The 25,139-nt window shown below is 40.5% G+C and overlaps 2 protein-coding genes across 4 annotated transcripts in view; one reads left to right on the top strand and one right to left on the bottom strand.

Moving 5' to 3' along the window:
- LOC133560507 (uncharacterized) overlaps positions 1-5,568 on the top strand; it is a 35,344-nt gene extending 29,776 nt beyond the window's left edge. For both annotated transcript variants that reach the window (XM_061913105.1, XM_061913104.1), the window contains 6 exons: positions 136-4,485; positions 4,565-4,634; positions 4,715-4,819; positions 4,888-5,127; positions 5,205-5,326; positions 5,395-5,568. In XM_061913105.1, the coding sequence (XP_061769089.1) occupies positions 136-4,485; positions 4,565-4,634; positions 4,715-4,819; positions 4,888-5,127; positions 5,205-5,326; positions 5,395-5,454 (4,947 nt within the window). In that variant the 3' untranslated portion in view covers positions 5,455-5,568. The remainder of the gene's footprint in view (positions 1-135; positions 4,486-4,564; positions 4,635-4,714; positions 4,820-4,887; positions 5,128-5,204; positions 5,327-5,394) is intronic.
- A 6,229-nt stretch (positions 5,569-11,797) lies between these two features.
- On the bottom strand, positions 11,798-25,086 carry LOC133560506 (uncharacterized). 2 transcript variants are annotated; one of them, XM_061913102.1, is made up of 10 exons: positions 24,872-25,086; positions 17,459-17,646; positions 17,254-17,391; positions 17,070-17,178; positions 16,828-16,996; positions 16,621-16,750; positions 12,686-12,835; positions 12,558-12,604; positions 12,111-12,190; positions 11,798-12,037 (listed from the first exon to the last, which is right to left on the bottom strand). In XM_061913102.1, the coding sequence occupies exons 1-10, from the start codon at positions 24,977-24,979 to the stop codon at positions 11,960-11,962; spliced, it is 1,197 nt and encodes a 398-aa protein (XP_061769086.1). In that variant the 5' UTR covers positions 24,980-25,086; the 3' UTR covers positions 11,798-11,959. The 2 variants fall into 2 exon arrangements, with proteins under 2 accessions (XP_061769086.1, XP_061769087.1); XM_061913103.1 differs by having other exon boundaries at positions 12,699-12,835.
- Positions 25,087-25,139: the final 53 nt, after the last annotated feature.

Genomic DNA, 25,139 nt, shown 5'->3' with positions numbered 1-25,139 from the left:
CCTTGTTTATTGTTTCTTGTCTTTTTCATTGGAAGCCAGTGAAAACACTGCAAGCCTGAGAAAATAAAATAAACAATATATTATTTAAGTAAACTGTTAATTTTCATTATTTCTGTCTTTTCCATCTAATCTCAGGTGGACTTTACTGAAGACCGCATTCCTCCTTGGGCACTGTTTTGTGAACCTTTCAAAATGGATGAATTTGTTACTGTGGATGAAGTTGGGGAGGAAAAAGACCAAACAAGTTCTACTGAGTTCTCCTCCAACCTGACTTCTAAACAAACCAACACCAGAACCTCAAAAGAGTCAATGAGTTCTGAATGCCCCTTATCCTCCACAAGAAGCTTATCCAAATGCAGTCCATCTTCTCATTCAATGTCTCAAAAGTCAAAAAGCTCCTTCAAACCTGAAGAGTTAAAGGCTGAATCTCAAAAAGATAGAATGATAACTGTCGCAATCAAGGAAAACTTTCAAGTGTTGGACAGCGTGAGTGATGAAGAGAAACCTTCCTCAGAAGACCGCAGCCTCAAGGAGCTTAATATCTCTGGAGATGGCGCTACTGAGGTCCAAGTAACTCCAGAGCAGCATCCCATCAGCCAGCTTGAAAATGACACAAAACAAATTTGCAAGGAAGAGGAGACTTCTCCACAAGTTGACACACCCATAAATGTAGATGAAGCAAACAAATATATTTTCATGTCTCCTCTAAAAGACAAAGGAGACGAGCAGAAGACAAACAAAGATGATAAGAAGGTGATAGCAGAATCCTGTCAAACAAACAAAAACGACAATGACAAACACCCTCGAGATACCTCGGGAAGCCTGCTCTGTAAAGAAGACCCTATGAGTTCACTAGAAGAAGAAGAGGCAGCATACCAGGTGATTGATTCTGTGGAAGAGCAGCCAACTTCCACCAAGAATAAAGTTGACAGTGAGCGTGGGGTGACTTCTTCAATCAGAGCATCCAAGAGAGAAGAACATGAGTCTTCAAAAACGCATCAGGCTGAGGTAAAGGACCCCACCACCTCCGAACCTCCTAAAGCTGAGCAGAAGTACCTGGTTGTTGATTATATCCAAGTTCAACAGTCAAGCAGCAGATTGACACCAGATAGGAGGAGGAGCACCCGAGGGAAGATCCAGGGTTCAACCATAAAGGATGAGGAGACCACTTTCCATATCTTAGACTCTGTTGACACTGAGAAAGTACAAGAAGAACCCAGCATCACAACCAGATCCAGCAGAGGAAAAAGAGGAAGGCCCCCAACAAAAGATGCCCCTAGTGGGAAAAGAGGTCATGAAGAAATGACACCAACAAGGAAAAGGACGAGAACTTCACAGGAAACCACCAGAAAAGAAACACCAACCAAGAAAGTTAAACCTGTCCACAAAGACAAACAGAAGAGTCCCCCAGCTACAAGAGGAAGGGGAAGACCTAAGAAATCAGTCGAAACCACTAAAAGTGAAGATGACCGCTTAGACGCTGGTGATGAAGAAGAAGCCACATTCACGGTCCTGGACTGTTTGGAAGACGAGATGCTCCATGATGAAGGTCCAGCCAAAGATGGTGGTGATGATGATGAGAAAGAGGGTAAAGATAAGGCTGTGGGAACATCACAACATACTAAGTGCACTCGACCACACCACCAGCCAAGACATTCGTTTCCTTCCTCTTCAGAAGATAACACAACCTTGTTGACAGTGGATAAGGTGGGAGAAGTTGACGACAAAGCATCCCTGCCCAACTGGAGAGGCACACTGATCTCTGGTGAGCATCATCAGGATGTCTCCTTAGAAAAGAAGGAACAAGATGCTTGTGATGAAGAGAAAGCAGCCACAATCCAGGTCCGGGATTCAGTTGAGGAAGAGCCCCGATCTGATCACAATAGTCCGAAGAAGGATGTGACTGACCACCAACATGAGGAGGAAGAGTCAAATAATATCATGGAATCTTGGAATGAAGATCCAGCTGGAAAAAAACCTTTAGACGGTGATGATAAGGAGGACAAAGATGAGGCCGAAGACACATCCTGCCATGCAAAACGCACTCGACAACACTACCAGACAAGACAACTTCTTTCTTCCCCTTCGAAAGACAACACAAACATGGTGACGTTGGATATGGTGGGAGAGGTTGATGATGAAGAAGCGTATCCGCCCAAATTGAGAGGCAGAGCCAAAAAAAGTAGACTGACTTCTGGTGAGCATCATCATTATGCTTCTTTAAAACAGGAAGAATGTACTGGTGATGAAGAAGAAGCCACATTACAGGTCCTGGATTCTTTAGAGGAAGAGATGCTCCATGATCACAAAAGTCCAAAGGAGGAAATGCTTGACAATCGACATGAGAAGGAAGTTGTAGATTGTATGGATGAAGATCCATCCAAGAAACAGCCTTTAAGTGGTGATGATGATGATGATAAGAAAAGGGCCAAAGATAAAGCTGAGGAAACATCACAACATGCTAAACGCACTCGACAAAAACGCCAGACAAGACCCCCTTTCTCTTCCTCTTCTGAAGACGATACAAGCTTGAAAAAATTTAATAAGGTGGGAGAAGTTGATGAAGAAGCATCCCTGACCAACAGGAGAGGCAGACACATAACAAGAAGCAGAATGACTTCTGGTGAGCATCATCGTGATGTGTCCTTAGAAAAAAAAGAACCAAATGCTGGTGAGGACGAAGTGGCCTCATTCCAGGTCCTGGATTCTGTGGAGGAAGAGACGCTCCATGATCACAATAGTCCAAAGTCCACTGACGACCCACTTGAGGAAGAGTCCAATGCTATGGATTGTTTGAATGAAGGTCCTGCTGAAGTAAAGCCTTTAGATGGTGATGAAAAGGAGAGTCAATATGAAGGTGTGGAAACATCACAATGTACTAAGCGCACTCGACAGGAACGCCAAAAAAACCCTAAAAACTTAGTGACTCAGGACAAGGTGGGAGAGGTCGAACGGGTAGAGCCTGATGAAGTTGCCAACTGGAGAGGCAGAGCCAAGAAAAGGAGCAGACTGACCATTGGTGAGCATCATCATGTTGCTTCCTTAGAAAAAGAACAAAATGCTTGCGATGAAGAAGAGGCCACATTCCAGGTCCTTGATTCTGTGGAGGACGAGACGCTCCACGATCACAAAAGTCCAAAGAAAGATATGACTGACAACCAACTTAAGAAGGAAACAACAGATATTATGGATTCTTTGAATGAAGGTCCAGCCGAAGTAGAGCCTTCAGGTGGTGATGAAAAGGACATTCAAGATGAAGATGTGGAAACATCACAATGTACTAAGCGCACTCGTCTAGGACGCCAGAAAAAAAACCCAAGCTTAGTGACTCAGGACAAGGTGGGAGAGATTGAACAGGCAGAGGCTGAAGAAGTGCCCGAATGGAAAGTCAGAGCCAAAAAGAGAAGTGGACCGACCTCTGGTGAGCATCATCAAGATACCTCCTTAGTAAAGAAAGAACAAAATGCTGTCATTGAAGAAGAGGCCACATTCCAGGTCCTTGATTCTGTAGAGGATGAGACGCTTCATGATCTCAATAGTCCAAAGGAGGTTATGACTGACAACCAACTTGAAAAGTTAGAGACAAGTAATATGGATTCTTTGAATGAAGGTCCAGCTGAAGTAGAGCCTTTAGATGGTAATAAGAAGGGGATTCAAGATGATTTGGAAACATCACAATCTACTAAGCACATTCGACAAGGACGCCAGAAAAGACACACAAGCCTAGTGACAAAGGACAAGGTAAGCGAGGTTGCACAGGTGGAGCCTGAAGAAGTGCCCCCGCATAACTGGAAAGGTAGAGCCAAAAAAACCAGACAGACTTCTTGTGAGCATCATCATGATGTCTCTTTAGAAAAGCAGGAACAAGATGCTGGTAATGAAGAAGAGGCCACATTCCAGGTCCTTGATTCTGTAGAGGAAGAGACGGTCCATGATCACAATAGTCCAAAGGAGGAGGACATAAATGACAGCCGATATGAGGAAGGCACATATCAAGTTGTAGATAGTTTTAGTGAAAAAGTGTGTAGTAGCATTAAGGAAGAACCTAGTGAGGACATCATCTCTGTCAGCACATGTGAAAAGCTCAAACTGGAAACTGACGTGAAAGCGAAAGACAAGCCCAAACTAATGCACCCTAACAAAGACAGCAGCGTTTGGAAGCTCGACCAAGTGAGCGAGGAAGAGGATAATTTTTCTGACGACATGGCCGAGGAGGAGGAGCTGAAGAGGCGAGCAAGGGAGCGAAAGCTTAACCCAGATGTAGTAGAGGAGATGACCCTGGGAACAGAGGAAAGGAAGCCATGTGAAGGAAGTAAGGATAAAGAAAAGCTGCTCACTTTGGATGACATTTCTGACAGGGAGCTACAAGCTCTGGTCACTCTGGATGAGATTGTAATGGAGGAAGAAAAAAAGGTTCAACAGAAGACACACTCTCCCCGCCAACATAGCGAGGAAGATCAATCAGAGGACTGTCTGAACAATCAGGTGATATTTTTCATTCTGTTGTGGAGATACTTAGCTTTCATGAGTGACATTACTAAAGGTCATTTGTTGGTTCTTGTAGACTTTGCTGACTTTAGACGGAGCAGGCGGCGAAGATGATGATGACGACGAGGACGACGAGAAAAACACAGGTGTTTTTTCCTATATATCTACACACACTTTGTTGGTTTGTTTATGGTAATATGAAATTTAAATTCTTTTTGCGCATTAGATGCCAACACGGCCTTTGTGACGCTGGATCAGGTGGGACGGGTTGAAGAGGCACAGTCGGAAGACATGACCCCGCCCAGCTGGAAGAGACGCAGACAAAGTCCTGGTTAGCATCACAGTGTCACAAAGTAGCACCGCTTGCCCCTTCCGCTTCCTTATGTTGTTCTTTCGCAGAGGGGAACACCAACAGAGGGATAGAAGCAATCATAAAAGACCATCCAGCTACCTCCTCGCCAAGCGTCCACCAGGACAAAGAGAGGGAGGAGGACTTAGCTTTATCTTTTAGACAGACTACAATTGGGAGCAAAGGGGAGGCGGACATTATTGCTACAGAAACAAAGCGAGCACGTTCTCAGTCTCCATATGTTTCAACAAACTTTAAACTGCCAGCGTTCAAACCCAACAACCCTCTCGGTATGACACACTCTTATAGTTCCAAATTTCACTTTAGTACAATTGATCAACTCTTCATTTCCTTTTCTTATGTGCAGGTACAGAGTTTGTGGTGCCCAAACATGGTTATTTCTGTGAACTTTGCTCCATTTTCTACCTAAAAGAGAGCACAGCCAAAGAAAAGCACTGCAGCAGTAAGAGACACTACAACAACCTGAAGGTACATTTAATGATTCATCATCATGTATTCATCTGCTCCTAATGAGCGTGTATGCTGTCTTTCCACAGAAATATTATCAGCGTGAACAGAAATCGAGCGGATCAACCCAAGGCTCCATCTCTGACTGAGTTTCAAAAAAGGCCGCCATTTTCTTGTCTTACTTAATTTACATAGTACAGTATCACTTTACATTTACTTTAGCGAGAGATTTTTCAAGTCATTAAAAATTTACTCAAACAGAACATGTCGTCATGCTTTCTAGATGATTATTTTTACATTTACTTCTACTAACAATGAGCTCCCCTTGGAAAAATAAATGCCATTCCTTCATTTGTATTTTTTCTCACTATGAAAGTTCGTTTTTTTGGGGGGGGGGCAAAGTTGGTCGTCTACAGCAGTGGTTCTCAACCTATTTTCAGTGATGTACCCCCTGTGAACATTTTTTTGATTCAAGTGCCCCCTAATCAGAGGAAAGCATTTTTGGTTGGAAAAAAGAGATAAAGAAGTAAAATACAGCACTATGTCATCAGTTTCTGATTTATTAAATTGTATAACAGTGCAAAATATTGCTCATTTGTTGTGGTCTTTCTTGAACTATTTGGGAAAAAAATATATAAAAATAACAAAAAAAATTCTTCAAAAATAAACACGTGATTCAATTATAAAGATTTCTGCACATAGAAGTAATCATCAACTTAAAGTGCCCTATTTGGGGGTTATAAAAGAGATCCATCTGGATTCATGAACTTAATTCTAAACATTTCTTCTCAAATCAGAAATCTTTAACATCAATATTTATGGAACATGTCCACAAAAAAATCTAGTCAACTCTGTATATTGCATTGTTGCATTTATTTTCACAGTTTATGAACTTACATTCATCTGTTGTTGAAGTATTAATCAATAAATATATTTATAAAGGAATTTTTAATTGTTGTGTAGTGGAAAATTTCTGTCCTACGATTACCTCTAAACTGAATGCATTTGGAGGGACAGACATAAGAGGTCAAGTCACCCTGACCAAGTGCCAGTTCTTTTGGTGGGGTGACATTTGAACTTTAGACAGTTAAATAAGTTGTTATGCTACAAATCAGACCATCATGGAGTGTATAAATAAGAAGGGAAGGCCAAGCCTGGGTGCGCTCTTTATTTCCTTCACGAGGGTGCACCTTCTTTTGACTCCGGAGACAGTCTGTGTAAACATTTCGTTTCAATACAACTTTGTACCATCTGATTATGAGTAAATAAAACTGTTGTAACAAACTCTCTATTGTTCCTGTTTAAGATTCAGACGTTTCTACCTAAATTGTTATTTTTAGAATATTTGTGAAAAATCTCACGTACCCATTGGCATACCTTCAAGTTCCTCCAGGGGTGCGTGTAACCCCATTCGAGAACCACTGTTTTACAGCTTTGTGCTTGACTTGAACTTATGAAGTCCCTAAGACGACACATTTTTATCAGATGTTGCATACTAGATGTGGCTCCTCTTTAATGGCAGCATATCAGCTAAACATGTGAAGGAACAAGATCAGTGCGTTTCAAACTGGTATGGTACACAGGCTCCATGTAGTGCTATGCCAAATAATGAAATATTCAAACACATTGTTACTGTTCAAACTGTGTGGAAGGTACAGTGGTAAAAAATGTAAATACACGTGTTAAATAAAACCTCTGCCTTGTTTTTAATGGAAATTTAGAACCACTATGCTACTGTATTTTATTAGTGGCACTTGGGGAGCGAAGTGTTTTCTAAGATGGTACTTGCTGAAAAAAAGTTGAGAACCACTAAACTGGATAATTTCCACAAGCATTTTGAAATTGTATTTCAGCTCATTTTAAAGCCATTTAACAATTCCAATGCTTAAGTAGGGTGTCAACTTCCAACTGAACAATTTAACTTTATTTGTAATTCATAGAAAACAATCTGAAAATAGGGATTTTTGCCTAAAATTTGCTAGCGAAACGTATTTCTCACAATAGCAAAAAGGCTACAAAGACAAAGAGTTAGCTCTTGTGTTATGGTGTGGAGGTTTTCACGCAATGTGTTTGTCATTCTTGTTTTAAAATTAAAAGTTAAAGTACCAATGATTGTCATACACTCTTGGTGTGGCGAATTTATTCTCTGCATTTGACCCATCACCCTTGATCACCCCCTGGGAAGTGAGGGGAGCAGTGGGCAGCAGCAGTGCCGTGCCCGGGAATCATTTTCGGTGATTTAACCCCAAATTCCAACCCTTGATGCTGAGTGCCAAGCAGGCAAGGAATGAGTCCCATTTTTATAGTGTTTGGTATGTTTTGTGTGGGTTCACAGTGTGGTGCATATTTGTAACAGTGTTAGTTGTTTTTACAGTGACCCTCAGTGTGACATGCATGGCTGTTGATCAAGTATGTCTTGCAGTCATTGACGTGTGCCTGTAGAAGCCGCATACAACATGTATCTGAACCGACATGCAGTTCAAAAAGCGGGTGCGACAGCAAGTTGTAGAGTACGCTAAAGACCGTGCAATCATGGCAGCCATCAAGACTCTTGTCCGGCAGAATATTTGCCCCGGGAGATTTTCGGGAGGGCACTGAAAATCAGGAGTTTCCCGGAAAAATCGGGAGGGTTGGCTAGTATGAGGTGAGGGCAGCATCTGTGACACTTAATTTGCAGGAAAGAAGTTTAGTCCGTTCTCGTTCTATTCTCTTGTCACTGTCTTTTTTCTGGACATTACTACTTGCCTTAGTTTTGAAGCAATGCATGATGGGATTACGGATGATGTGTGTCAGTGTATTAAAGTGCCGCGGGCTGGAATAACCACGCTGAGAAATAGCTCGTGTCTGCTGACTTTATGGGTTATAGATAAACCCATGGATAACGGAGACATATGTAATAGTCTCCTTGTTGTGAGTGCAGTTGTGCACTCTCCAAAAGCCGTAGATGTTATAACGTGACTGGGCTGGCACGCTGTTTATATGGAGGAAGAGGTGGACGTGATGACAGGCTGTCCTCACTCAGGTCCGGCTGGAAATCGGGAGAATGGTTGTCCCGGGAGATTTTCGGGAGAAGCGCTGAAATTCGGGAGTCTCCCGGAAAATTCGGTAGGGTTGGCAAGTATGGCAGCTATCTGGTGCAGGGCACATTTTTCTTTGAGCTTAATTTCTCTGTGCAGTGTCCCTTCAAATAAATACTAAACTAAACTATCATTTTTACTGTAAATTGCTTTGGTTCTTATTCTTCACAAGGCGTCTCAGGAAGGAAGATACCGGAGCGTGACTCAGCAACCTGCAGTACCGCATCCTTCCATATTGGGTCGCTGTTGGTGCACTTTGAAGGTCTGCGCATTAACGTTGGCAGACTTAAATTATTTTTAATATACATTGACTTTTTAAAACCTGAAGTATTAGAAATAGTGTAAATGGTGTCATATTGAAATATTTTAGCACAACACGTGTGTGTTTTTACATGCTTCAAGTGTTTTTCATGGTCATACGTCATCTACGCCAGCACGGTCGCAGCTCAATGGCTGCTGGAAGAGAGAACTGCCCCTCATGATGACTGAAGAAGAGAAGGCAGTCATATTACAAACAGGAAATATGGGAACATGAAAAGTTCCCTAGTTGGTGTGCGATCCACCTGACACAAGAAAACTGCAGAGGCGTACCAAGTTCCCACACGATACACAGTAAGTAGGGGGCAGGAAGTGTGCCACGCCATATCCTCAGAAAACACGTACACTGTAACCCAGTCTTTGCTTAGGGGGATTAATGGCTCCTGATAATGCCAAGGAGAAGTCAGAGCTTGAAAAACATTTTCCCATGTTGAAGTCCCCTGTTTGGTGTGTCTTCTGTATTTACACTTCACATTTCAAGTGCAAAAGCTTGTTCACACTGAGAAAAGTACAGCAAAATGCAGTGCACTGTCATTACCCTGATGTTGCCTGCATTCTTTTAGGCTGTTGGGAACATTAAAATTGCGAAAAGGATAAATGTTTATTCAGAGTTCCTCAGGTGGTAATCAAGAAGCGGCAAAAGATTTTACAACACGACTAGAAAAGTGGCGATCTTTTCAATAGCACTTCAGTCCAAGGGAGTGAAGTTGAAGAACACATAAGTTTGCAGTGATCCCTTTGTTTGTTTCATATACTTTTAAAGTTAAGTATTTCCCATCCATCCATCCATCCATCCATTTTCTACCGCGTATTCCCTTTCGGGGTCACCGGGGGCGCTGGCGCCTATCTCAGCTACAATCGGGCAGAAGGCGGGGTACACCCTGGACAAGTCGCCACCTCATCGCAGGGCCAACACAGATAGACGGACAAGATTTCCCATTGTAAATCCATTAATTTTATGTTACCATGCAAGAGACATGTAATGAATGAACTCGTACAGCCGGCGCCAGCAAACAAATTGTATTACACAGATCGCTCAACAATTCAAATATAACACTCACAAGTTACCTTGTTCCATAAATTCCACACATTTGCACCTATTCTTCACAAAGGGGCAGTACGGTATTTGCTTTATTTGTTGGGCATAACAGCTGGCGTTGTGCAGCACCAACCTGGAAATAATGGATGAGACGCCAGCTTGAAGTTGTTCAAATAGACCAGTACAAAGTCTCAAGATTGTTTGCAATTAAGTTAAATTATGAAATGCAACCTTACTCAAGCAAAAATGATGCACGAGAGTCTTCATAACAATGTCCTTGATCCAGCCACACACAAATAAGTTGTAGGCTTCCATGCTTTTCTAAGTTTTCATTTGTTTTATCGTGTAGAATGACGTCTGGCGCCCCAGATAGTTTGACATGTCAGGGAACTCCACCAACAGATAATCCTTGTGATCATTCAACAAATCTTTTTTAGATAACTTATAGGAATCGATTCTATTGCATAGGTTGATTTTTTTTTTTTTGCTTGTATCTGCTTTTAGTGTTAATTTCAAGGCCCCTTGGGTACTCGGATAGTTTGCAAGCTGTTTGCTGCACATTAGCCATATTGGTTTGGTCGACCACAAGTTTGTTCCCTTCTGTTCAAAAGTTATGTGACTAAATACAACCTATAGTCACCATCTTGGCTATGTAATGAAATGTAAGGGACTACCGAACTAAAGGCACAAAAAATTAAATGTATTATTTGGTACTATTGTATGGTTAGAAAGTTAATGTTTCTAAATGTCCTCCCTAAAAATTTAACAGCCACACCCTGTAAGAGGATAGGCTTGATGAGCTGGTCCAGGAGGTTTAGGTGCCAAATGATGATGAGGAGAGGAGGAAACATGGCACCGATTAAGAACACTCACTACGTATTTTATGGTAAACAAAATGGACCAAAGATAAACTTTGCCAGCATTTTTTTAATTTCGTGAAACTCCTTGTGCATTTCAACACATTAACCTTGTTTTGAACTAATTTCCACTATTAAATACAAATTATCAAACGTCCAAATCAGCTTTATTGGCCAGGTATGTTCAACACACAAGGAATTTGATCTCTCTTTTTGTAAATGTAAACAATAGGTACTAATGGTTAACTAAAAATATTCAAGTGTTTAAACAACCAATATGATAACTAATAGGATTACAGTGCAGTGGTGAATAGAGCAAAAATAATTTTGTGGCACAAAAGACTTTGCAGGCTTTGGCTAACTTCCAGGTCAAATAATGACTATAGCAATTATAAAAAATTAAGTACAAATAAACTTGCACATGTCTGCACCTTTCTTTGTGATGAGGCTAACATACATGAGTTTTACAACTGCAATAAAGGGTGAAATTGTGTTTTCTTTGAGGGTTGGTACATATGCTGTTAGACAACTGATACAGTGTATTAGGGGTCCGAAGTAAACGTGTGTGTGTGTGTGTGTGTGTGTGTGTGTGTGTGTGTGTGTGTGTGTGTGTGTGTGTGTGTGTGTGTGTGTGTGTGTGTGTGTGTGTGTGTGCGTGCGTGCGTGCGTGCGTGCGTGCGTGCGTGCGTGCGTGCGTGCGTGCGTGCGTGCGTGCGTGCGTGCGTGCGTGCGTGCGTGCATGCGTGCGTTCTGTCCAGATGCTTAGGCATATACATTGTTGATGTATATGCCCCTATTTTTTGTACAGATTTACTTTTCAATAGAAAAGTGTGGGATACTTCTCTTGTTGCCTCATTGCTTCATCTGTGTTTTAATTTGTTAAATGTTTAAATATAATAGTGTTTGGTGGAACCAGATTGGAGCCGGAGGCAATACAAAGAAGAAAACGAAAACAAGACAGCAGGGAAATGTGGACTCCACAAGAGTAAGGATTAAAAGAGAACATTTACTCACTTTCTGTTTTTCAGACGGTTATTAATATAAATATAAATGTACAAAGTCTTCCTATATAATGATGCACTTTGCGTGTATTTTGTAATGAGTGGGCTCCAGCCACCCCCGCGACCCAGAGATGGACAAGCAGTAAAAAATGGCTGGAAAGTTGGCAACACTGCAGGAAGTAGCTGGGAAAGATGAGTGATTGATTGATTGAGACTTTTATTTGTAGATTGCACAATTCAGTACATATTCCGTACAATTGACTACTAAATGGTAACACCTGAATAAGTTTTTCAACTTCAATAAGTCGGGGTCCACGTAAATCAATTCATGGTGAACAGTGCCTAATGCCCAGCAGGTGTCGCTATGTCTCCAGTGTGATGTTTCCCAGTCTCAGTGTGAAGGAACGAGGCAATCCTTGCTCCACCAGCTTTGTCGTCAGCTGCAGACAGACAAAAGTGGTGTTCAAACTGCATCTACCTGATTTGGACCCAACCTATTGCAAGCTGGTGGACCTGTGGTAAGAAGACCTCTCGAAGGAATTCCATGGACAGCGAGCCTTGGGAGACGAGCCCGGCTTTAAGGACAGCCAAAACTACAAACAAAAGTCACACCCAGCTTCCATTAGTTTAAGTTAAGTAACGTCCTAAATAAATGGTAAATGGGTTGTACTTGTATAGCGCTTTCCTACCTTCAATGTACTCAAAGCGCTTTGACACTACTTCCACATTCACCCATTCACACACACATTCACACACTGATGGAGGGAGCTGCCATGCAAGGCGCTAACCAGCACCCATCAGGAGCAAGGGTGAAGTGTCTTGCTCAGGACACAACGGACGTGACGAGGTTGGTACTAGGTGGGGATTGAACCAGGTACCCTCGCACGGCCACTCTCCCTACTGCGCCACGCCGTTGGTTCAAAGAAACAGGAAGTTTGTCATCTGCGGACAACCACTTACCGCGTTCAACCACCACATAAACACAACGCAGCTCTGACTGGAGGTTACTGAGGAAGACAACATTAACAAGTAAGCATTTGGGCAGGAAATCAACTACACCTGACTCTTTCAATACCAGGAATACGGACTTCTCTGACTCGCCAGTGTTTTGAATGACGAAGCAGACAGGATGACTTCTGCCTACGTCGCTGTCAGACGGCCTCCAGGACAGCTCGAATCCTTCCTCCGTTATCATCTTGTTCATACTGGACGGGCCGCAGAACAGCAGCTCGGAGAAACTGATGTACCAAGAGATGTTTCCATTATATCAATTGATTGATTGATTACTACTGTGAATTCAGTGCCCACTCTGCATTAAGGGCATGGGCAGTTACCCACCTAATGGGGGAGTTTTCCTAAGATATTAATTAAATACAGAGTAGTGATTCAATTGCAGTGAAAGGTAGACATAGCCTTTGCAAAGTGTTGGTGATTTGATGTCATTCCTATGTTTTTCAAATTCAATACTACCATCAGTCCACTTTAATGTACTTTGTAAGTACAGTATACTCTGTACTTTAGGGCTGTCTTCAAATAGTGGAAGATCCGACTATCAACCTTGCAGTAAACCTCCCTCAACGCTCCGAGGGAGGGAGGCAAGTAAATAACTGCTGGGGCTCAACATACAGCAGGTGTGTTTAGAGGATACATTAATTGTGTTCATTATTATGTCTTCTTTAAATACAAACCCCGTTTCCATATGAGTTGGGAAATTGTGTTAGATGTAAATATAAAGGGAATACAATGATTTGCAAATCATTTTCAACCCATATTCAGTTAAATATGCTACACAGACAATTTGATGTTCAAACTGATAAACATTTTTTTTTTTGCAAATCATTAATAACTTAACAATTTGATGCCAGCAACACGTGACAAAAAAGTTGTGAAAGGTGGCAATAAATACTGATAAAGTTGAGGAATGCTCATCAAACACTTATTTGGAACATCCCACAGGTATACAGGCTAATTGGGAACCGTTGGGTGCCATGATTGGGTATAAAAACAGCTTCCTAAAAAATGCTCAGTCTTTCACAAGAAAGGATGGGGCGAGGTAAACCCCTTTGTCCACAACTGAGTGAGCAAATAGTCAATCAGTTTAAGAAGAACGTTTATCAAAGTGCAATTGCAAGAAATTTAGGGATTTCAACATCTACGGTCCAATATATCATCAAAAGGTTCAGAGAATCTGGAGAAATCACTCCACGTAAGCGGTATGGCCGGAAACCAACATTGAATGACCATGACCTTCGATCCCTCAGACGGCACTGTATCAAAAACCCACATCAATCTCGAAAGGATATCACCACATGGGCTCAGGAACACTTCAGAAAATCACTGTCACTAAACACAGTTCGTTGCTACATCTGTAAGTGCAAGTTAAAGCTCTACTATGCAAAGCGAAAGCCATTTATCAACAACATCCAGAAATGCCGCCAGCTTCGTTGGGCCTAAGCTCTTCTAAGTTGGACTGATGCAAAGTGGAAAAGGGTTTTGTGGTCTGACGAGTCCACATTTAAATTTTTTGGGGGAAACTTTGGACGTTGTGTCCTCCGGATCAAAGAGGAAAAGAACCATTCGGATTGTTCTAGGCGCAAAGATGAAAAGCCAGCATGTGTGATGGTATGGGGGTGTATTAGTGGCCAATGCATGGGTAACTTACACATCTGTGAAGGCACCATTAATGCTGAAAGGTACATACAGGTTTTGGAAAAACATATGTTGCCGTCCAAGCAACGTTATCATGGACGCCCCTGCTTATTTCAGCAAGAAAATGCCAAGCTACGTGTTCCAACAATGTGGTTTCGTAGTAAAAGAGTGCTGGTACTAGACTGGCCTGCCTGCAGTCCAGACCTGTCTCCCATCGAAAATGTGTGGCGCGTTATGAAGCGTAAAATACGACAGCGGAGACCCCGTACTGTTGAACGACTGAAGTTCTACATAAAACAAGAATGGTAAAGAATTCCATTTTCAGAGCTTCAACAATTAGTTTCCTCAGTTCCCAAATGTTTAGAAAAGGTGATGTAACACTGTGGTGAACATGCCCTTTCCCTCTACTTTGGCACGTGTTGCAGCCATGAAATTCTAAGTTAATTATTATTTGCAAAACAAAATAAAGTTTATGAGTTTGAACATCAAATATGTTGTCTTTGTAGTGCATTCAACTGAATATGGGTTGAAAAGGATTTGCAAATCATTGTATTCTGTTTATATTTACATCTAACGCAATTTCCACTCTCATTTGGAAACAGGGTTTGTATTAGTAGTATATTATAATGTGCAGACAAATAGTTTTCTTCTTAAAAAAGGTAATGATCCTTCCGTGTTTCAAATATGTAAATTGTTATGACTTTTACTTCCTTTATTTAGCCAAGTTTGATGTTCTATTAAGTGCTGCGTCAGAGTCGAGAAGACCTCACACAAACTGTCGTTTAGCCTTTTTTCAGGTGGAAAATTGGTAAATCAGATCTGATCATTCCTTTCCTAAGTACCTTAAATTAACTTTAGAATATTTGCGTTTAAGTGCTAAAACAGACCTTTGTGACGTTACTGACCACAGCGACCAGAGAGTACACACTAATTCATACCACCATCTGTTTATTGCTCTCTGATTGTTGACATTGGGCAAAATCTCTCTCATTTCTCTCTGGAACTCATTGAAGGTGGGCACTTTCCCTTCTCTCTCCCTTATCTCTCCTGCTTGTTTGTTTCTTTTGCCTTGTCTCAACTTCCTTGGAGCCTCTGTTTGCACTGCTCTAAACAATGGAGTTGTTCAACTGCCCTCTCAACAAAAATTTACAAAATCTTCTTGATGACAAGCTTGGTTTTAGAGAACCTGCTTGCTATGACGGAACGGTTGTTGGTGGATTCTGGATGCACTGTCGAGGACATTGACGATATCTATCTATTCCGAACCATGATAACAGGACATCTGCTGATTGAGGTAAGCGTTGCTTTGGTCTATCAACAAATTGGAAAATACAGGCAATCGTTAAAAGTACACCAAAGCTGCCACAAAAGATCGGTAGATGGGCAGAGCTCCGGGCACTGAGAATTTTGTTATTTTGGACTAAAATCGCAAACTGGACAACATCTTGTCGACACCGTTTGTTATGTATGGTATGATGGATTTGAGGACCAGAAATAGACATTTGCAGTGAAAAGTTTAAATTTGTTTTTGGTTGCTCAAACACATTCCTATCGGGATTGTTTTCCCTGGCTGGAGCAATATAACACGGTTGTGGTTTCAAGATACCCCCATGAAGACGTTACAAACTCCTTCTCTCTCTCTTATGGACACACGCCTGTTGTTTGATGACTTTTTCACAGAGTGTTATCGCCATAACACTCTGTGAGAGTACCAAGGATGCTGAAAAAAGCCACTCTGTAGGCTTACAGGCTAAATACATCCACAAAAAATACACGGCATTCACACACGTACCCCACCGCAACATCTTTGTCGCTTCACCCCACGTGGTATGACGGAAAACCGCTCAGTCTGCTTCAAATGAGGCAGAGATTCCCTGGCACTTTTTGGTTGGTAGTTCATCCCCTTTTACTGCGAAGCTAAGTTTTTCCCATTTGACCAACGGCGCTCGACAAGTTTTACAAGTAGCCAGGAAAAAGACTCCAGGCAATTCTGTAAAACTATGTTGCCATATCTGCTAGCCATTACTGTTTACTAGGGATGTGAATCTTTACAACAACTCATGGTCCGTATATTGGGGTGATGATTTGATTCAGAATCGATTCAACACACTTCTTGCAACATATGATTTGGTATGAAAATTATAATTAAACCTTTTCAAAACAGGTTATATGTTACAAGAGCTCCTCCTGGCTGCTGACGTTTGACATATACTTGCAGTGAGTAAGCATGGAGATAGCCTAAAAATGTTTTTTAAAGATTTATTTCTAAAAATGATTAATTGATTTACAATTGGGACAACTAAGATCACGATTCGGATGCAAATATATTTTATATATTTCTTTACTGGTCCATTAATTTCCAAAAAAATCTTACCCTAATGACTGTGCAAAGATTGGTAAACGCACACTGCTGTTGACGGTGGCGTAGAAAAAATGTCCGTTTGCTGCAGTAGTATTCAGGACGACGGGCTGGAAAGCATCGCAGAACGCCACTGGAGGAACCACTGTACATCCACATGCAGAATCATTCTTAAAGTATTTGTACTGAGGAGAAAAACAATCAAAAAGCAGTCTTTCTCACCCATCAGGACAAACTGGATGGGAATTTGACTGATGCGATTCCTGAGAACTTCAACCTCCCTGTCGTTAATCACGGTAATGTTTTGGCGAGGAAAGTCCTCCATCAACAGCTGGACGGCATAAGCGCCTTCAACGGTGTTGTTGCTGGGACTGAAGGTCAAGCGACAAGACTGCATATAAACAACAAAGGAAGAAACAGTGTGTGGACTGGCATGGAGGATTGTTTTAGAGTGAGTCACTCACTGATGAAAGTCCGAGAACAGATGTGATGTCTTCAAATCTGCACCTCACTGCGTCTCCCTCAGGGTCAAAGGTCAACAGCGTCCAATTCATCGAGCAATTGGAGGGGACTCTTAGGGACACATTGCAGACATTCTTTCTTATTGGAGCTGGTGTTTATTTCGACAGCACTCTGGAGAGGTCTTACCTGAGTATCGGCAGCATGGTGGTCACGGGGGAAGAGTTGGGCCGGCTGACGGATGACCTATTCCTCACATCAACGTGGGTTACAGCCAGCACGTCTGTAACTCTATTGGTGACATTGATCCACTGGCCGCCGGTCAGCCTTTGATTACAGACTTGATTGGTCACTGCTCATTAAGATGAGGGTCACAGGTGGTATCAGTACTCACCGTAGCTCAAAGAGTTTGGAGGAGGAGGTATTCACCAGCACCACCACCTCTCTCAGACACCACTCACCACCACTGTCCTCGTCCACTCTTTCCACCGACACTACTGTCAGCGAGCAGTTGGCAAAAGGACATTCCTGAACACGGATGTTGTCACACTCATTAAAGGCCAACTTGTAGCGGAGGACCACCTGTGGAGCATTACAAAATGGAAGATTAATTTGTAAGCCGCTGAGCTGGTTATAGGAATGACCTTCTGCCCACCCTACTTCCTTCTAAGCACTCTTTTGGCAAAAAAAGAAGGGTTGAGCCTCACTGGGTCTTGCATTCCGATTCTCCCAGAATCCTCCACATTTTTAATTGTCGATTTTCTATTTATCTTCATACACTGTGTTCAGCCACTCCTCCATATCAGCAATCCTCCATTTTGGCAAATAAACTACAGTTCTTAAATTTTATTATCATTGGAGGACAAGGCTAAACGTGTTACACACAGAGGAAGAGCAGGCAGAAACAGACATGCTAACAGTTGATCTAGTCACTAAGGTAGCTTGAAACAACACAATAAATGAGTGCTTAGTAAACTTTAAGAAGTGTAGATGGAAGCACGTTACAGCAGAAAGTAAGCAGTTACTGACAGGAAAATAACAAGTCCTGTAGTTTAATAGGAGTCTGAAGAAAGGATACAATGAAAACAATTGCTGCACTGTCACTTCCTAGCAAACCACTGCCAGGCATACGGTAAGAAGAAGATTAATTGATCCATACATCGACAGTGTTGATACCAAGTGCAGTATTACATTTGTATGCCACCAAACATATATGTTTTCATTTGTGTTATTGTTTACAAATGAAGGGAATGATTCCCTGTACACAGTAGGACTTTGCGGCCAAAAAATTATTTAAATGCATAAAAGACGTTTATGCTTTTGTTTAGTTACTATTGACTGTGGTAGAGCGGCCGTGCCAGCAACTTGAGGGTTACAGGTTTGATTCCCGCTTCCGCCATCCTAGTCAATGCCGTTGTGTCCTTGGGCAAGACACTTTGCCCCTCTGCTCCCAGTGCCACCCACACTGGTTTAAATGTAATTTAGATATTGGGTTTTACTATGTAAAGCGCTTTGAGTCACTAGAGAAAAGCGTTATATAAATATAATTCACTTCACTTCAATTGCAGCTCTGCCAAGCCTCACGCTTTGAGCGTAACAGTCACGCAGTTTAACCCTTTCTCACGCTGCATGCCACACTTGACATTTCTCATGCTTATATTCCCCATTCACTACTGTGTATATATTTTTTTATAATAATAAACTTTGGTCCTCGCTGCTTGACTGAGTTCGAGTAACTATGATTTGTTGATTGAGATAACCAAGCCATCAATCCTCTGTGCCTATACATTTAACCAACCACGGAAAACATACACAATTTAAACCAATCAGAAACAACGTAAGGCGGGTCTTTGCGTCTCTCTTTTACACACCTCAGTGCAGTGTTTGCGACTTGCTCGCTAAATCTAGTGACTTTCATTCTCCAAAATGACAACTTTCTTTCTCCAAAACAACCAGCAAGAAATCTAGCAAATTTAAGGGATGTTTTGGACACACAAAAGGCGTGTAAAACTCTGCAGTTAATGTCCTCAACAAACAGCCGCTGCTGCTGGGAGCCTTTCTCACAGGCGGTGCCCTAACTGGGTGTCGGCTCTTGGACAGTTTTACTGAAAATAAATGTTGTTGTACTTTTAAGTGCAATGACAATAAAGTCATTTTCCATTCTTGTCAGAGCAGAGAGGAGACAATCACCAACTCTGTGCAAAGCTTCTGCTGTTTCTGCCTTGGTTTCCAGAGTCCGATATACAGTAAATGTAAATGTTTCATCACTGTCACGCTTCAAATGAAAACAAACCCATTGTTCAAGGTAATAAGCCAGTCATAGATTTGGTTCATTCGTGAATATTACAACCCTTCAGTCTTTTGATCACATTCGATACTCAAATTTTTTTCACAAAGTACCTCTTCAGAAAACACTTGGCTCTCCATGTACCAACATAATGACCAACTTTAAAATACAGTAGCGTAGTAAGCCTAGATAATTATTAAAAACAAGGCAGATGTTTTTTATTTAACAAATCTATTTAATATCTTGGGCCACTGTAACATTACCCACAGTTTGAATATAGAAAAATAATCAAGTATGAGTCTGGCATACCATTAGATAAAGCCCCAGAACCACTAGTGGTACACATAACGAAGTTTGAGTCACTGCTCTAATATTTAACAATGTAGAACAAACAAAAATACACTAAAACTAAGAATAAACAGAAGACAATTCATTTACACTTTTAATCATAATTTGCATTTTTTTAATTCATGTTTTATGTCTCCCACCATGTTATTCCTATCTCCTACAATGTCCATTGTCATCAATTATGCAAATGAGCCAATGATGTCAATTATCAACTTCTACCTACTTTTATGACAGCTAATAGCTACTGTCCTTACTGAGGAGATGGTAAAACTGGGATGTCAGAAGAGATTGAGGACAGTGAGGACTGTGACGTAGGATAAATACAAATTGAGAACACAAGATGCAGAGGATTAGACAGAAGAACCAACAGAGAAAACAGGTGTGATGATTTTTATTTCTAATTTCTGGTTAAATAAGACTAACATTAGCCACAGTGCAGGGAGAGCAATTGGAGGTGAGAACCAAACTTGCCAACCTTGAGACCTCCGATTTCGGGAGGTGGGGCGGAGGGGTGGTTGGGGGCGTGGTTGCTGCGCAGGCGTGTTTGGGGGCGTGGTTGGGGCGGGAGGCGTGGTTAAGAGGGAACTCGAGTATTTCATATATATTTCATATATGTAGAAATATATATATATATATATATATATATATGTATGAAATACTTGACTTTCAGTGAATTCTAGCTATATATATTTATTTTATTATATAAATAAATTAAATAAATAGTTGAATTTCCGACGGCACCAATCAAATACACAGTAATAAAAACACAATTGTTCTACTAATTGTACTATGCTTACTGGTTACTAAAAAAAAAAAAAAACACACTTACCTTTCACTATTTGAGTAACCTTTGTTCTGCCATTTGCGTATTGGCGAGCGATCTCCGAATCCGGGAACATATCTTTCACGGATTTGTTGTAGACATCCGCAAATGAGAACGGGATGTTGCTTCCAGCTATCAGCATAGCCATCTTTGTCTCAGCATAAGTTACACCATCGGGTCTCCATTTTGCGAGGTGGCCCACAATACTGGGATGTGAACATGCTGCGCTGCGGACGCTTTGTGCTTTGCTGACCGTTCATGGCTGAGTATATACGTTCGGCCACCGCGTGTTCAATGGAGAAGTCTGTTCTACAAAATTTACAGGCAACATACACCTTCCCCTTCGAACTCTCCTGGATAAACTGAAGTTCTTGTTTCCATTCGTTTTGGAACTTGCAAGCGTATTTCTTCGTTTTGCTCATCGACGGTGTAATATATTGGGTTGGAGTCAATAACCAGGCGACGTGATGAAGTTACGTCTCTTTACTGTGGGTTTCAGAACAGACTCCCTAATGCACATGTTCCTTGACTGCACCTAAATGTAGAATATATGTATAATATACTTATTCATATATTATATATATAATATATTATATATATATTATATTATGTATTATTATCATTGTTTATTGTGAGCGAACTGTGGTGCTGAATTTCAATGGCAGTAATGTCCTGTTTAAGAGGGTCACAACATTGCTGAGTCAGGTTCTCATGGAGATGGAGGGGGCGTGGCCTCCAGCTCCGCCTGAATTTCGGGAGATTTTCGGGAGAAAGCTTTTCCCGGGATGTTTTCGGGAGAGGCGCTGAATTTCGGGAGTCTCCCGGAAAATCTGGGAGGGTTGGCAAGTATGGTGGGAACCAGGGGTGTCACTAGCTTTGAAGGACAGGGGGGGCTTAGCCCGCAGGAGATGAACAGGATGTGAGCGAACGTAGCGCACTGGTACAAAACTTCACAAACCGCTAACAAAGACTTAGAAATTATTCTTTGTTATTATTATTATTTCAGTCGGTTAAGGAAATTAAATATATACTGAAGTCTGAATAGAAGTGAGAAACGTTTATGTATACTCTAAGAAAGACTTAGAGTCCGTCTGCTCATCTGAAAAAGAGCCAAAGCTTTCAAAGAGACGAGGGACCATCTTCAAAGTGCAATGCTGAAACAAATAATGCAAACAATAAAACGTAACTTCTAGGGCTTGACATTAATGATGTCCCGTCGTCCCGGGGACGGTAAAACAAATGCACGGGACGATGGCTTTTAACCATTTTTTTTCTTTTTCTCTTTATGTATTTATTCATTTTACATTTTATATTAAATGTCTTGAATTTTCCTCCCTCTGAAAATCCTATGAAATGTTTAACTAGCCATCCTATAATAATACAACAGCTATTAATGTAACAAATCAATGCAATAAAACAAATATATTTTTAATGATGTTTTTTTCATTATTTTAACAATAGGCTATTGTATACTACTTTATATAGATTCTACAAGAAACACAAAACTAAACAACTAAATTGTTTACAATTGCAGATACAAAGTTTTGTGCAGCTTGACCAAAGAGTTGAGAAGGAGCAAAGATCTTCAATATTTGTATGTGAAAATCACAAAGAAATCTTCTGGGGGAGGATGACGCCCCTACAGGTTTTTGGTTTACAAACTTTCAGCCCCACCAAAAACAAAATTCACCAGCCACCATATAATGATTATGATGCATTCTCATTTAAGGCAAAACATAAGACAATACTCTCTTAACAGTATAACTGTAAATAAGTCTTCCATTAATTAATATTCAAATACTAACTTTTTGGGTAAAATAGACTTTGGTTTTATTCTGAATCCAGTGAAACAGATTGGTGGTTTTAGCAGATTATAAAGACTTTCAAGTGTTTATATATGTTTAAGTATTTGGCAGACACGTTTATCCAAAGCAACATACATGAAAAATACATATAAAACAATCCATGTAAAATGATCGTTTACGGGAAGAATGTAATAGAAAATATAATTACAAAGTGTCAAGACAGAATAAACTCTCTGCTGTTGCAGCAACATAGATACAGTCTATTGCAGTGGTTCTCAAATGGGGGTACGCGTACCCCTGGGGGTACTTGAAGGTATGCCAAGGGGTACGTGAGATTTTTCAAAAATATTCTAAAAATAGCAACAATTCAAAAATCCTTTATAAATATATTTATTGAAAAATACTTCAACAAAATATGAATGTAAGTTCATAAACCGAGAAAAGAAATGCAACAATGCAATATTCAGTGTTGATGGCTAGATTTTCTGTGGACATGTCCCATAAATATGGATGTTAAAGATTTCTTTTTTTGCGAAGAAATGTTTAGAATTTAGTTCATGAATCCAGATGGATCTCTATTGCAATTCCCAAAGAGGGCACTTTAAGTTGATGATTACTTCTATGTGTAGAAATCTTTATTTATAATTGAATTACTTGTTTATTTTTCAACAAGTTTTTAGTTATTTTTGGATCTTTTTTTCCAAATAGTTCAAGAAAGACCACTACAAATGAGCAATATTTTGCACTGTTATACAATTTAATAAATCAGAAACTGATGACATAGTGCTGTATTTTACTTCTTTATCTCTTTTTTTCAACCAAAAATGCTTTGCTCTGATTAGGGGGTACTTGACGTAAAAAAATGTTCACAGGGGGTACATCACTGAAAAAAGGTTGAGAACCACTGGTCTATTGGTCCCTAAGATATACAGATATGTAATATATTCATACATTGTTTACGTAGGATATACACATGTATATATAACCTAATTATATTGTTTCTTCAACTTAAAAATAGCTGACAGTTTTTTCCCCCTTCTCTGGGATTATTATTCCCAGTTTTGATCTTGGACGTCTGGTCACTTATAGCATATAAGAATATTCTATTACTGTTAAGCAAACTATGAACACGCCAAAACATGTGTCCTTTATCGTAGTTACACGTATGACAAAAAAAAACGCGTGAAAATCAGTGGTATTCAGAGAGATAAAATGCGCTGACAGTTCATTGCTTCTGCCAAAAGAATTGCACTAAGTGGAGTGGATCACCACCCCAAGATGGCGGCCGCACGTCTCGTCTCGTCAGCGCCAGTAGGCAGTAGCGCTCCTTACGCTATAAAGTGAGGGGAAACTGAGTGAATAATTACACGTTATATGATTATTTATTTTAAACTCTTATTCGGGACACTTTAAAATGAATATTTCGGCATGTATTTGTAAAAAATAAAAATAAAAATAAAAAAATAAAATATAATATAACACCAAATTATTTAGGGGGGCTTAAGAATATTTTAGGGGGGCTTTAGCCCCCCTAAAATAGGCCTGGTGACACCCCTGGTGAGAACATCAGTCTTAAGTATGAATCGACGTTTAAACAAGCCAAATCTGTGTTAAAAAGGCAAAGTTTTTTGAAATGCATCATGACACGAAAGTCTCACTCTTGTCATTTCCTGAAAGTTGGTAGCTCTGCATTTGTATGTAATGGAAGAGAATACGGGAGGTGTTTAAATATTGTGTTGATATTGTTATACTGTCAACAGCAATCACCATAAATACAAAATAAAATATACAGGTAATACAACTTAGTGGTATTATTGGACTATTTTGCTCATGGATGATCAGACTCAATGGGAACATATCTCGCATAACACAGTGGTTGTCCAACTTTTTTCACCACCACAGAAATACCTTGAAACCTCCAAGCTCCATCATAATGACCAACATTAAAACACAGTAGCTTAGTAGACCTAGGGATTCATTGGATACAAGGCAGGGGTTTTATTTAACAAGAATATTTTCTATTTTAGGCCACTGTAACATTAGACACAATGCACAAACATCAACAATGATACTTCATATACAGCAAATATTTACAGACTTTTTTGGCGTGCTATGCGATGGAGAATCACTGCTCTAACGCATGAACAACAGAACTTGTGTAAATGTTTTTTTAATGAGATTTTCCAAAATAAAGTGAAATTTTGTGACAATATTTACTTGTGTTGAAGGAAACTTCTTAGCATATAAGGTATATTCAAGTTCAAAGGATTGATATTTATATACTGGTTAAAAATAGCCCCATGAGAATAGTTTATTTTTGACCATGTTTCCTTAAAAGAATCGGAATCGAGAATCAGTGGGAACTGGAATCGAATAAAGGAACCAGAATCAGATCTGGAATTGTGTAAATTCCTAGGAAGGCCAAACCTAATATAGGTGAGATTGGCTGACGTAAAGAATACACCGAAAGCGGATAAGAATCACATTTAATTGCAATACAAGTATAAATCACAGCTTCTCTTATCTTTTGTAGACTGCATGTACCGTGTCATCCGAGGTCTCATTCGGGTAGAAAGTCACCACCGTGCCCAAAAAGTTGAATCCCCGACCACTGCAGGCTGGCAGCAACAAAACCATCAGGTAGACCCACATGACGAATAGAAATCATAAATCTGATAACTACAATTGCAGATCGAAGGACAACAAGCAATGCATGCGTGCCTTTGCTGTGACACATTACTTCCTGGAACTGAGCTAAAAAAGGTCTAGGGTGTGGCCTGGCATAACCACTTTGTGATTCCTGTCTTAATTA

Source organism: Nerophis ophidion, linkage group LG10 (assembly GCF_033978795.1).
Source record: "Nerophis ophidion isolate RoL-2023_Sa linkage group LG10, RoL_Noph_v1.0, whole genome shotgun sequence".
NCBI classification, from domain to species: Eukaryota; Metazoa; Chordata; class Actinopteri; order Syngnathiformes; family Syngnathidae; genus Nerophis; species Nerophis ophidion.
Note: the sequence above shows the minus strand (reverse complement) of the source record. Positions and strands in the feature narration are given on the sequence as shown.